Source organism: Mustela putorius, unplaced genomic scaffold (assembly GCF_011764305.1).
Source record: "Mustela putorius furo isolate JIRA1106 unplaced genomic scaffold, ASM1176430v1.1 tig00003909_pilon_pilon_pilon, whole genome shotgun sequence".
Classification (NCBI taxonomy): Eukaryota; Metazoa; Chordata; class Mammalia; order Carnivora; family Mustelidae; genus Mustela; species Mustela putorius.
In genome coordinates this window covers 35,722,515-35,737,005 of record NW_025422057.1, presented here as the reverse complement: position 1 = coordinate 35,737,005, position 14,491 = coordinate 35,722,515, and the positions used below count along the sequence as shown (strand labels likewise).

General features: G+C 42.5%; 1 protein-coding gene across 2 annotated transcripts in view; it reads right to left on the bottom strand.

The window, feature by feature from the left end:
* Positions 1-669: 669 nt before the first annotated feature.
* Positions 670-14,491, bottom strand: part of HTR7 (5-hydroxytryptamine receptor 7) — an 80,172-nt gene continuing 66,350 nt past the window's right edge. The window contains exons 2-3 of one of the 2 annotated variants that reach the window (XM_004749674.3): positions 8,369-9,132; positions 670-1,903 (exon numbers count right to left, since the gene is read on the bottom strand). In XM_004749674.3, the coding sequence (XP_004749731.1) occupies positions 8,370-9,132 (763 nt within the window). In that variant the 3' untranslated portion in view covers positions 670-1,903; position 8,369. The remainder of the gene's footprint in view (positions 1,904-8,368; positions 9,133-14,491) is intronic. The other variant, XM_004749673.3, reaches the window with a different exon arrangement.

Sequence of the window (14,491 nt, the reverse complement as noted above, 5' to 3'; positions counted from 1 at the left end):
AGAGTCATTCTTAAAAAAAAAAAAAAAGTTACGAGCTGGATAAATCCTCATATTGAAACGCAATAAATTATAGATAGTCTTAACTACCTGTTAGGATTTTAGCAAAACATACAAAACTTGGCCTTCTGCTGTTCTACGTAGAGCAATATTCAAGACAGCAGACCTTCCATTAAAAATCGTTACTTAATTTGCTTTATTACAGCTACAAATAAACTTTATTTGATGTAATGTAATAAAACATTTTTAAAATTTAACAACATTTATCTGACCAGAATTAATCATTTAAATTATGAATATAAGTATATACAGTCACTTTAGCAAATCCATGATTCAGGAATCTGTACAAGCTTTGTCTGAGAGGACAGCACCCACCTCCCCTCTAGACCCTTCCTTGTGTCTGGTGAGATGCAATGTTCAGTGAAAGCAGAAGATATCCAAAATCCACGTTGGAATTCCATAGTCTTCTGGAAGAGAACAGCTACCTTTCTTGTAGGAAAATAATTTTCTCTGTCAGTTCTCTTTTATCAAACAAAACTTTGTGTTCACTTTCTCCCCTTGGAGGTACTCTTCCGATCCACCATCTTCCTGTCTTATTACATATTACTTGTACATTAAAAACAAAAACAAAACAAAAAAACCCAACAAACTATTTGCATCAGGGCCTTTTCTGGTTTACCTGCCTTCATGTCTACCACTTTGAGGAGGGAGAGGGAAGAAGAACAGAACTGGCCAGGCACACATTTGATTTAGGTTACAGAGAACATGAAAACAAATCCTCCTAAAGGAAGAGAATAGTGTTCTGAGTGTTTCCCAGTAGCAGCCCAGGTGACCTCCAAGTCACATGGTTCCCTTTAATACAATGCTGCCCAAGAATTAACAATGTTGATGCTCCATGTCTGAAAGCATCATAACTTCCCATGGAAACCTTTCTTATTCCCACACTTCCTCCCCCAAAACACATGGTTATTGTCCGGCCTGGGAGCCCACCACAGTTGTGTCAACCTGATATCTACACCTGAAGTTTTATGCCCACAGCCATGCTGGTAGACAGCACAGTTCAGTGGCCCCTGCTCTTCATCCAGGTAGGTACAAAGCCTACCAAAGGAACCCTCCTCCCCTCTCAGGACCCTTCAGAAGAAGTGTGAGTACAAGAAAAAGCTTTATTTAGGTTTGATGATTCTCTCCATCCTGAGATCTGTTCCTGAGTGATACCATAACAATACAAGAGTTCACAAAGAAAAGTACATCGGTGGGGAAGTCACAGGGACCCTGCAAAAAAGCAAAACTATTTGACAGAAGCTTGAACCAGACACTGCTCTGGGACATCATTTGTATTAGCTGATGACGGGATTCTGTTTTCTAACACGGACATGCAACACATTCAACGCTACGCTTACCACAGTTTGCTTGGAAAAACACACCCTTCTGTCCTGCCACAAAATACATTCTGTCTCGTAAATGATTCCTGAATATTCACCACAATGCCTAGACTTGGAAGCATGGGAAGTGCGCATTGGAACTTTCTTCCATTTGTAGGGGCTTGGACGTACACAAAGCACCAGAAACGGCTTCTTTTCTGGGACTCAGTTCTGTTTGTGTGCTTACCGCTGAGCTGATCTGGCCGTCTTAAACGGAAAACTATTTTCTTTGGCACACAACAGCACTGATCCACAGAAAAAGACAAGAGGTCACCATCTCTCTCACAACATGCTTTGTACAACAGATCACTCTGCTTGTCACGTCTCAGCCACCCCAGGAAAGGACAAGCCGCGCTCCATTCCGCGGCCTCAGCAAATGGTTGAGTTCTGTTTCCACCTCTGTCTTGCCTTGTTGATTTCGTTTTCATTATTCCACGTTTGATCATGAATCATGACTTTTTTTCCTACAGTAGTCAGAGTTTTGTCTATAAAGAGAGAGAAAGAGAGAGAGAAAGGGAGAGAGAGAAGACAAGAAAATGATTTAGCAGAACTGTAAGTGTGACTTTTCATTTTGTGGTGGGTAGATTTAATTTTGACAGCATTCAGTCATTTGAATCATGTGTGGTTTCTAAGGGGTTATATGAGCTTCTCTAAAAGGAAAGAAAGAGTGCTGTGGCTCTTTTCATAAATTTTATAGTGTCTCTAAGTTGCCAGGGCCTTAATATATTTGCAAATCAGCCCCAGATAACCCATTTAGAAATTCACTTTTATAATACAGCTGTAGCCAAAAATGGCTCCACTCTCAAAAATCCTTGCAAAATACTACTGCACTTATCCCACATGAAAAGAATAATGACATCCACGTATGAGAAGTGTTCTTCCTTTCAGGCCCAGGAGGGTGCATCATAGAAAGACATATGTGCCAAAACCAGAGAACCCCATCTCCCTCACTTCCTTCCTCCCAGATTCACAGAAGGTGAATCCTGGAGAAGTCTTGGCCAACCACTGAGGGACAATCTCTTTTTCCTTGGTGCAGAGCCACATTCCCACCAGATCCACAGTCCCCTAACTCTGTATATTCATAGGACTTCACTTACCAAACACTATCCACAAGCTTGAGACTTAGGTCTGTTGAGGTTCCAGGGCCTGGCACCACCACACCCTCAGGCTTTGTCTCCCCAACCCAATAATAGTCCTACTCTCACTTGGCTCTCAGGACTGGATAGATGGGTTTTCCTGGTGAAAGGATCAGCTTCTCCATGAGACCCCAGCTCTCATTTTCTTTGTCTGTCACTTCACAGAATGATGCCTAAAGAGAAGGACCATGCTTCGGCTCAAACCCCCTCCAGGCTCCTGGGTTTGTGGGAGTGGGCACCGGAAACAGCTGTATCCCCGATGATGCTCCCCAACTATTCTGAGGCTGGGGCCTCCACCATCTCAGCACAGAGGAGACACTGCACTTCCCTGCAGCTCAGCGCCGCTCTACTTGGATTGGTTCATGAAATGCACTGAACCCCTTCACCATCCACCTGCGAGGACAACACTGAACGTTCAGACATCCTCGGCCTCTTTCCTGGTCTCAACGCCACCTTCCTTGTGTGGGCCCTCATGGCAGAAGACCTCATTTTCATATTGGTCTCCTAACCCATCTCCCTTCTATTGTGAACTAGTCTACACTGCTGCCTTGGTCTCACCCCTGCTCCAAAGGCTTCATCTCTCTCTCCCCCACCCACACTGCCTAGCTGGCCCTCCGTGCTGACTCTAATCAACCCAGATTCCAGGTACTGCTGAAGACCTGCCCCGCGTTCCTTATTTGCTCCAACCACATCTGTGCCCCTCTGTCCCTGCTGTCCCATCTGCTTTGAGTAGGTCCAACTCTACCTTTCCCCAAAGCTTATTTTTCTTATATACCTATCTATACTGCTTGATTTTTATTTATTTTTAAAGATTTCATTTATTTATATTTATTTATTTGAGAGAGACAGAGACGGAGCATGAGCACCAGCAGGGGGAGGGGAGAGGAAGAGGGGCAGAGGGAGAGCAGTCACCCTGAAGACGCAGGGAGCCGGACACAGGGCTCGATCCCAGGACCCTAAGACCACAATGTGAACCTAAGGCAAATGCATAACTGACTGAACCACCCAGACATCCCTGTGCTTCTTGATTTTACTTGGTGTTATCTGTATCTACTCAGAAAACAAAAAAGAAAAAGCACGTTCAAAGAAGCAAGAAAAGCCAATTGCCTGCCTTTCCTATTCTAAAGAGATATTGCAAAGTGAGAAAGTAGGCAACAGCAAAGCAAACAAGCTGTGATTATTACTCACTGATGATTTAATGAAAACAAGGAGTTGAATTACTGCTAGTTAATGAAGAGGAAAATAGAACGGGGCGTGGAGGGGAACCCATGAAATAGCAAAGGTGTCATTTGTTTCTGGCTTTAAGGTGACATCCCAGCACAGGTATTCAGAGCTTCAGGGCCTTGGTGCTTCCTCCCAGTTCCTACTAGGATCCGTTCCTTTTCTTTCCTTTCTTTCTTTCCTTTTTTTTTTTTTTAAACCACTGGTTTTCATAAAGAAAAGGTAGAATCACCCTGAACTCTAAAGCTTCAGCACAAAGCTGGGAGCAGCGGATTGACAGAACTCATAAAAGGAACCCAAGGTTACTCTGTCACAATTCACCACTGCAATCAACCGGGATTCTAAGAGGCTTTTTGAACAGAAAGGCAATACGATCACCAAGGAGAAGAAGGGAGAGGCGAACGGAGAGCTACTTCAAAATAATTTCATAGAATTATTTTATATGGAAGTATTTCAAAAACGGCAACTTTTTCTTTTTAAAAAAAATATTTTATTTATTTATTTAAGAGAGAGAGGGGAAAAGAAAGAAAGCTAGGGGAGGGGCAGAGGGAGAGGGAGAAGAAGACTCCCTGCTGAGCAGGGAGCCTGATGCGGGGCTCAATCCTAGCACCCCGAGATATGACCTGAGCTGAAGGCAGACGCTCAATCAACAGAGCCACGGAGGTGCGCCCAAAACTGCTTTTCTATATTGTTCACAATAACAGTGTCAAAGAACAAAAATCCTCACGATGTGACCCTTAAAAACAATTTATGGCAATTGAAAGCAACTCCGTAAGAGAGGCTGTCAATTTAAAAAGAAAAACAGAAGAATCCCTGCTATATCACATTATCACACTTGGCTTTGTATTACCAGATTCCGATACTTGCGAAAAGGTGAAAGAGGTTATAACTTAGAACAGACCAGGGAAGCAGGAACAGCTTTTCTCTCTGTCCACTGCCTACCCAAGTGCCTGCTGGACTCCTGAGTCTCTCATTGTGCTGATCAAGAAAATGGGAAGACATGGGTAGATATTTGGAAGGAGCAATACACAGTCTAGTAGAGCATTTACGCAGAAAAGAAAGGAAACCATTATGTAGGGATAAAGCCAAGAAGGCGGAGTTGGGGGCATAAGTGAATAAAATTAGAACCCAAGCAGCCACAGAGGGAGGAAAGGGCTGGAGACACTGGAGGGAGGAGCTTCAAGTCTGTAGGCTGGCCAAGAAGCGTAGGCACTGGAGAGATGGGTTGGGGCACAAAGGATCCTGAGAAGGTTTGCTGTGAGCTACGGGTTAGACACCAGTCACTCTTCCAGAGACTCCTGTAGAGTTACAAGTTGTTTGGGCTACCCAGCTGGTGTGTACTGAAATGCAAGTATAGGATATTCTTTTTTTTTTTTAATTAATATACAATGTATTATTTGCTTCAGGGGTATAGGTCTGTGAATCATCAATCTTATACAACTCACAGCACTCACCGTAGCACATACCCTCCTCACTGTCCAGCCACCCTATCCCTACCTCCACAACCCCCAGCAACCCTCAGTTTGTTTCCTGAGATTAAGAGTCTCTTACAGTTTGTCTCCCTCCCTGGTCCCATCTTGTTTCATATTTTCCCTCCCTATCCCTCACAATCCCGACCCTGCCTCTCAAATTCCTCATATCAGAGAGATCATATGATAATTGTCTTTCTCTGATTGACTTATTTCACTCAGCATAACACCCTCTAGTTCCATCCATGTTGTTGCAGGTGGCAGGATTTCAGGGTAGGTGGGGGTTGATGGCTGCATAGTATTCCATTGTGTATATATACCACATCTTCTTTATCCATTCATCTGTTGATGGACATCTAGGTTCTTCAGTATGGGATATTCTGATTACTAGTCTCTCACTAACTACGACTACCACATCATCCCCCCACCCGACGCACTGGATGAAAGCTTCCAGAAGCATAGACTGTCACCTCTTCATCTTTCCACCCCCTGACATGCCTGGCATTATACCTTGTACGTAGCAGGTCTCAAAGGTTTCTGGAAAAAACCAGCCACTGAAGAGACTACTTCCTGCCTCTGCCTTCTGATTCATCTCACCTGGAGCCCCTGGATCCATCTCCATCTCTTCAATGATTCCCATTCTCCTATTCACAGAGATCTAGTCAGAAGCTCTGTTCTGTCCATACTAGGGTATTGCAACTTTAGCATTATAGAATTTGTGGTGGGGTAATGCTTTGTTGTGGGGGAGCTGCCCCTGTGTTAGGCGATGTTGAGCTGTGTCCCACTGGATGCCGGTAGGTCCTCCCCTCTCCCAACTGTGACAACCAAACATGTCTCTAGACACCGCCAAATGTTCCCTGGCAGCAAAACCAACTCTGGCTGAGAACCACTTGTCTACACTAAAATCCCAAAATCCTGGGGCTGGAAGGGGAGAGTCTTCACAATCTGATCTCATTTTACCTTCCCACTCTGATCCCCAAATCTTGCCCCACCCCAGAGCTTAGCGCCAGCCTGACTGTCCTCTGCAGAAGGCCCCCCACTGGTGCCTTTACATGGATGCTGTCTCTACTCTCCTGTAGCTACAAATGCTTGACTACTTTCAGAGACATACTGGAGCCCATATCCTCCAAGATCTTCCCTGATGAGGGTTAGGGTAAGCTCTGAGTTATTTTCCTCTGCTTTGAATCCTTTAGCTTTTATTTTTTCCAACTTTCCATTGCTCTCATTATGAAAAGGGTAGCTGTGCATATATGTATGTTTACACTCAGACTGCCCAACAGAAATATATGCAGGACAGGAAAAACATCATGTATTTTCTGCATCCTTCACAATGTATGGCACAGTTAGGAGCAAGAATTTCAAAAGGGGTCCTCCCCTATGGAAAGTGAATAGAAAGCTATCTGGTGTCAAATTTTTTTAAAACAGCAGTTATTCCAACTCTCTTAATGGAAATTTCCTGAAGTTAATGGAGATTTAGACCAACCATTCCAAATGATTTTCATATTCTATTATTATTTTAAAAAATCAATAATTACAAATCAAACAGAGTGAGATGTAATGAAAGAACAGTCATTTTCTTACACCAGGGGCAGCAAACTATGACCTGTGGGCCAAATTCAACTGGCAGCCTGTTTTTGTAAATAAAGTTTACATCATCATTTGCTTACTTGTGTTGATGACTGCTTTCTCACTGAAAAGGCAGAGATGAGTAATTTCAAGTGACCCGCAGCTAGCAAAGCCTAACACACTTACTATGTGGCCCTCCAGAGTAAAATTTGCTGACCCCTGTCTTAGACTAACAGGAAAACAACACCTAAGCCTCCATACTAGCTAGCGGCCCAGAGGCAAATATACCTGGATGCTATGTTGGTGAAGTTAGAGAACAGGTTGCGTTCCTAGAGGTATTCAGAGTCATTTGGGGGGTATCCTAGATTTGGAGCCTCTGGAGGCCATTGTGATCCATGAGGACACTTTGGCATTCACCTGAAGCAAGGCTGTTCTTCTGGGACAGCTAGAGGGAAGAAGGTGTCCTTTGACATGGTTGTTACTCATCAAGGAATCTAATATATGAAGAATTTACAGGGATAAGAGTCAGATGAGGTGGGATCTAGACCTAAGAGTGCTGCCTTAGTTCCCAGGTCTGTTACCTCTTCTGTCAAATGAAAGGCCTAGACAACATGGCTGACAGGCAACCCATGGTCCTCTGGCTGCTCCTGCCCACCAGGTCCAGTGAAGAGGAGTTCCTCCTCCTCTCATGCCCGCCACTGCCCTCTCATCAGCACCTTCCATCTTCTCATTCCAGGTTCTTTGCCCTCAAACAGCTTTCAAACAGAAGGATGTTGCCTCTGCCTCATATTTTAAGCAAAATCAGGGGGCGGTGTGCTAACAACCCTAATTACTCTATCGTCTCCTTCCTTCTTCACCATGCCAAACTCACTAGTCAGTGGGTTGCATGTGACACCCCTATTCCTTATCACCACTGGCCCTCAGATCCCAGCCCCTGCTGCAACTGCTCCTGAGAAATGCAGAGGCTTCCCAGACACACTCAGCAACCATGGGTTCCTTCCTCCTCCGAAATGGGCAGCGCCTCCTCAAAGCTCTGCAGCTTTCAAGACTTTAACCCTGGCTCCTCCCCGTGCTATCCACTCTCCTGTGTCCCAGGCTGCTTCCTGTTAGCTCGTGTGAATCTGCTTCCTTCCTCCAACAACTTGATCAGCAAAGGATGAGAGCATCACAAAAGCTTTACTGAATAGAAGAGTCACAGCAACAGAAAGCAAGGGCGTTACAAGAATGGGAGCTGCGGGACACGGCTTGGACGCTGTTTACGGGAAAGGGGAAGGAAATGCCACCTTCCTTGCCCATCACACCTGCTGCAGTCCCTGGACATACCAGTCCAGTCTCCCAGGCCCTCTAAGTACCTGACTTGGGCTCTGGGAACTCTGCTGGGTGGAGGGCTAGAGTCCACAGTGTCCTGAATTCAAATCTGATCTGCTTAGTAGAAAATTGGCTGGCTACGGATGCAGGGAGCCCTCTGGGACATGCTCAGAGAGGGTCCGTACCGGGGGGAGAGGGGGCGGCAGTGGTGGTTGGAGATGGGGATAAAAGGAGAATAGTGATAAGTGACCTTACAGCACAAACTCAGGTCTCTCGGGCCTCTCGGCGAGCTTCAGGGCTTCGTGCATGCCTGCAGCCGACAGCTTGCGGTTGATGTTCCGGTACTGGCACTGGAGCAGGCTGCGGTAGGTGGTCCTCAGATCCCGGTTGAAGAAGGCATATATAAAAGGGTTAATGAGAGAGTTGGCGTAGCCCAGCCACAGAAAGGTCCTCTCCACCCACAGCGGGATGCAGCTGCAGGCCGTGCCGCAGATGAAGGGTCTGGCGGTGGAGAGAAGGAAGAACGGCAGCCAGCACACGGTGAAGGCCCCCACGATGATGCCCAAGGTGGTGGCCGCTTTCTGCTCCCGCTTGAAGATGGAGATGTTTTTCCTCTCGTGTTTGAGGAGTCTCGAAAGGTTGGCACACTCCTCCACCTCCTTCTGGAGCTTCACCATGCCGTTCAGGGAGATGCTGCTGTCTGGCTCCTCGGGCCGGGGGAAACCGGGGAACTTGTGCTTGGCGGCGCTCTTCCGCGCAGCCTTGTAGATCTGGTAGTACATGAACAGCATGACGGACATGGGGATGTAAAACGCCACCGCCGTGGAGTAGATGGTGTAGCCAAAGTCCTGGCTGATCAGGCACACCTTGTCGTCGTTCACGTTCTGAGCCCAACCGAAGAGCGGGGGTAAGGTGATGGAGGCTGAAAGCAGCCAGACAGACAGAATCATTTTCGCCATGCACTTGCCGTTCTGCCTCACGGGGTACGTGAGCGGCCGCGTGATCCCGAGGTACCTGGAGGACAAGTAGAAAGAGAACACGTGACTCTGGGATCACTCCCGAGCACCAGAGGCCGAAGGCTGCTACCAGGCTTTCTACCTACTGAGCAGCTCCATTCCTCAGGACAGCCCTTCTAAGGAGGCATCGTAACGCCCATTTTACAGCGAGGTAAACTAAGGCTTAGGGATGTTATCTGCTTCCATCCAGGTCATAGGCTCAGCCAGAGGGACTGCTGCCCTCTGTCTGTAATGCCAGGCCATGCTTTTCTCGAACCTCGCAGGCTCTCCCGATTCCCCACAGTCAGTGAACCAAAGGTTAAACATCCATTCCCCCCCATGACCACTGCCACTGAAATCAGCCAGGAACAAAATGTCAAGCTGACGTGGGATGTGGTGACACATCCTCACACATTAACCAAGGTCTACCACACTCTAATATTACACACCCACTGATCTCCTGGGTTGTCTTAATTCAGACAGGCTTTTAATTCATTTTAACTTCCCTTTTGCACTGTGGTGAGAGCATTTCTTTAAGATCACAGAGATTTGTGAGATATTAAGGAAATTCTAGGGCTTTGGAATGGGAAGCAGCAAGTAATCATTTTTTTTTTTACACCCAGAAAATTCTCACATAAGAGTAACGTCAGAAGAACAATTCTATAAAATAAAAACAGCCTACCTCGTCTCTCCTCTCCTGAGAAGGATCACAAAAAAGGGGCACAATTCTGAAAAATAGGAGGTGAAGCCAACATTTTTTCTGTGCTTAGTTCTACACAGAGAATAAATAGTTCTCCATCTCTGCCCATCAAGGATTTCCAAAGCAAAAGAAATTTAGCAAACAGAAAACATACACAGCAAGATGTTTTTGCTAAATATTTAATGGTTTTCAGCTTTCCAAATTTGTTTTCTTCTCTCTGTATTTAATGGTCTTAGCTTCTACTTTAGGAAGAATGCAAAGAGCCTGTAAGAAGCCAAGACAGGTAAAAGCTGTCATTTTGTTGGTTTCTTTAAATTCATGGATGTATATAAAAGATACAGTCTTAACACAGGAAAAGGAAAGGTAGAGAACCCCCAAATTACCAAAAGGTTATTTTCCGAAAGCCTCTCAGTTGGTGGGTTGGAACTTTAAAAATAATTATTTTGTGCTAGAAATAGCCTCACGTGTTTTGTCTAAATTATCCCACAAAAGTCAAAATAGGCATCACTGTAGCACTTACGACAAGCAAAACTGAAATATTAATAAAAAGCAATTGGCCACGTTTTCTTATTCACCAAGAATATTTACTTATTCCTTCAACAAATATTAATTGAGTTTCTTCTGTATGCCAGGTGCTATTTTAAAAGTTGGGAATGTGGCAGTGAATAAAGGAGATATAAATTTTGAAGGTAGGTGCTTGGGGAAATTGTGTTGGGTTGAATGGGAGGACTAGGGCTGATGCTTATGTGGGAGGGGCTCCTGATTCTTTCCAAGGATTCAGGTGTTAGTAGCACCTGAATTTTTTCACAACTGCTAGGTCCCTTTCCTCAATCAAGCCGACGCACAAGCACTATCCCTAGGCTTATCAGGTATAACTAGGATTAAGTTCTGGCTCCGGAACAGAATGAAGGATGAGAAAGAAGGCATTCTCCTGAGAACACTAGAATTAGAGCTGAAAAGGAAAGAAAAGAGAAAAGGAGGGAGGAAAGGGGGGACCAGGGAGGAAGAGGGGAAAGAGAAAGCAAGGAAGGTAAATGCAGAGTAGGCTTTGCTGTTCGGGAATTTTTATCTGTGTTTTAAGTTATGGAAAAAATTGTAAGAGAATTAACACACACATACACAAAAATGGTAAATGAAGAAACCCCTGAAGCAAAGTGTTGGAACTGACTGAAGCATACAGTTAAGTTGATCCTTGCTCTGAGATGTTCCATTGCTTTTTTTTTTTTTTTCAGTTCAGGCTTTTCCTGTTGGAACTGCTTTGCAGACCTCTCTTTTCACATATCGAATTTGCTCTTTAACAACTCCTGTGCCTTTGGGATTCTTCCTTGTTTCCGGCTCCCTCAGCAAGCCTTTTCCAGTACTTGGATTTTGATTATCTTCTCTCTTTGCCTGTAGCTACAGCTACAGCTGCTTGTTTCCAAGCCTAGATCTAGCTTCCCAGGTACCAACCCCAGCAAGAGGTCCAACGGGAAGAGACCAGTTCCTACAGTTCCCCAGGTGGCCACCAGATGGCATTGTGAGACCATCTTACATCTACTTATGGGGGGTTGGCATGTGGGTAGTTAGGGCAGTTGGTGTTTACTGGAAGGAGGAAGGAGGATCACTCTTGATGAGATAAGTTATATTTTATTTGCGGGGTTATACAAAAAATTAGCATGGCTGGAATTCACAACCTCATAAACTCCTATTCTTGATTAACACAGTTCAGTTTTCCTTTCCATCCTTCAACAGACTCCTTACTCAAACAGGGAAATTCTATCTTCAGGCTTAATTAAATCCAGCCTTTCTACTGCACCCATAAATAATACGGAATTCACAAAGATTAAGCCTGAGAGATTAATCGAGTACCCAAGGACATCTCACAATATTAAATAATCTCGTGAGCACAGCATGCTTATTCATATTCTAATATACTTAGTCTGACTTATATTGCATTTCAGTGATGTGGGTTGGCCCATATTTGGTCCTTCCTGGATGTACAAATTATAGTCCATAAACTCCTAATTTAGACTCCATTCTCTAGTGGCATCAAGTCATGTCCTACAGTAAGGCAGATACAGTTACTGGGTACCACCTGGTGAGACTTTCGGAAAAATATTTTAAAAAATATGAGTGCTCATTAAAGTGTCTGGAAATAAAATAAATAAACAAAAGTCAACAGTTTTTTAAAAATCCATCAACTATTAGAAATATTATGAAAGGAAACATCTCTATTCATAGCAACCATCAAGGAATTAAAATATTTAGATAAATGTTTTAAATGCCAGAGCCTACATGAAGAACACATAAAATGCTACTGAAAGCATGAAGAGAATGCTTGAATCCATAGGGAAATTTTTTAAAAATACAACTCAGTATTATAAAAGTGCCAATTTCCCCTCAATTGATCTAAAAACAATATACAACTGTACTGGAAAATTGCAGCAGGACTTTTCCTCAATCAACCAAATGACTTTTTAGTTCATCAAGTAAATATGGAAAAAACAGAACATCTGAAAAAGAAGAAAATTGAAGGGATACTTATTCTGTTAAAAAAAAAAATAGTACAAAGCCACAGAAACAAAAACTCAGTAAGAATGACTCAGAAACAGAGAGGTCAACTGAATAAAATAGAGCCCAGAAACAGATTCAAATATATAAGGGAATAATATAAGAAAATGCACCACTTTAAATCAGTAGTAAAATGGTATATGTATTCTTGAAGTCTGACAACTGGCCAGCAACTGGGGTAAGTAAAAATAAAACTGGCTTAGGTTTCTCCTTATTCAAAAATAAATCCCAGATGGATCAAAGATTATCGTGTAAAAATGTTAAAATCTAAGGCTACTATGAGGAAATATGGGGGAGTGGTTCTGCAATCCTTGAAGGACAATGCTCATTCTTAACTATGATATAAAAGCTTAAAACTTTATATAAAATGATGTAATGATTAAATTTTGATAATAATTTTATACACAAAAACAAATAAGTGATGTTTAGTTTAAATTAATAACCACTGTGTGCAGAGTTAAAAGTCAAATGACAAACTCCCAGCCCAAATAACAAAATCTCAATATTCACAGATCTCTTACAGGGCAATGAGAAAAAGACAAACGTTGTGATAAAAATACTGAAGCAATTAAACAAAGAAGAAATAATCACTTGGAAATATGTGCAATTTCTTTAATAATCAAAGAGATGCAAATTTTTAAGTGACTTTTGAGCATTTATCAATTTTTAAGAAAGACAAAAGCCAATATTAAGAAAGTATGAAAAAACAAGCACGCTTTTATTATTTTGCTTAGTGGAAGCTGCAAATGGGACGACAGATCTGGAGCAGTTTGGTAAGGAATATACACGAACATTGACCTTTTGGCTCAGCAATCCAACTTCTAGGAATTTAAGAATATAACTGTACAAATGCAAAATGATTAATGTGCAAGGCTATTTAGGGGGGCGGGAGATGGAAGGATGGGTGAGCCTGGTGACGGGTACCAAGGCGGGCACAGATTGCATGGAGCACTGGGTGTTATACGAAAACCATGAATCAAGGAACAGTACATCAAAAACTGATGCTATACTGTACGGGGACTAACATAATAAAAAATGTGCAAGGATATTAATAAATATAATGGGGGGAGGGTGCAGTGTCAATGTCAATAGGAGGTTAGATAAAGTAGGGTATATATGCGTGTATATATAGATACAGATATGGATATGAGTGTAGATACATAATGTAACCATTAAAAATTCTGACATATGTATCTATTTACTAGCATGAAAACACACAAAAAAAGGGGATAGAAAACAATATCTAGTCCCAAAAGACAAGTAGCAGAGCGTCATATATTGTATTAATTTTTTTATGTAAAAGTAGGTGTTTGTGTGTGTGTGCTGAGATGTCTAGAAGGCTATCTACCAAATACGAATGGGACTTTTATCTGAGTTGGAGAGTTTTGAGTAGTTTTAAATTTTTTCTTTGGACTTGGAATTTTCTATGCTTAATTTTTGTTAACTATAAAAAAGAAATGAACATCATTTTAATTTCATTTTAATTCTGAGAATAAAATAGAAGAAGATTAAGGAGAATTCTGTAAATTCCTAAGCCACCTAAGTGATTTTGGCAATACAGATGATCTGGTTCATAAAACCTTTAAAAAGCTGATAATTAAATCTTAGGTTGTTTCATTTGATAAGCTTTCCAAAAGTGTTTTATTACATTCATAAATTCACACAAAGGAAACAGAACTCACTGGCATTTAAAATTCCATAATTAGTATATAAAGTAATATTGGTATTCAGGGAAGTGTTTGTTCAAATTATACATCCGTTCTCTTAAATAGTATAAATTCGTTCTCCTGTACAGTATAAATCTTACCTTTGAGGGGGTCGGAAATCTAGATTGATTCTGAAAATTCCCTAATATGTATGGTGAATATTTGTCACTCTACATTTTATGAACATTTATGCTCAGTGTTAATTAGAAAGCAGGGTGCTTATAAAGCCTTCAGAATTTAACTTTAAAATACATACAAATGTTACAATACAGTAAATCTCAGAGATAAAGGCACCAAAGTATTATATAATTGAGAAATGTATGCAACTCACAACAGGGGTTCTATTAAAAAAGGGGTTGTAGAAAAAGAGGGTTAGGGAACTGTAATCTACATAAAGAGGGATTAGAAAGCAAAAGAATTCT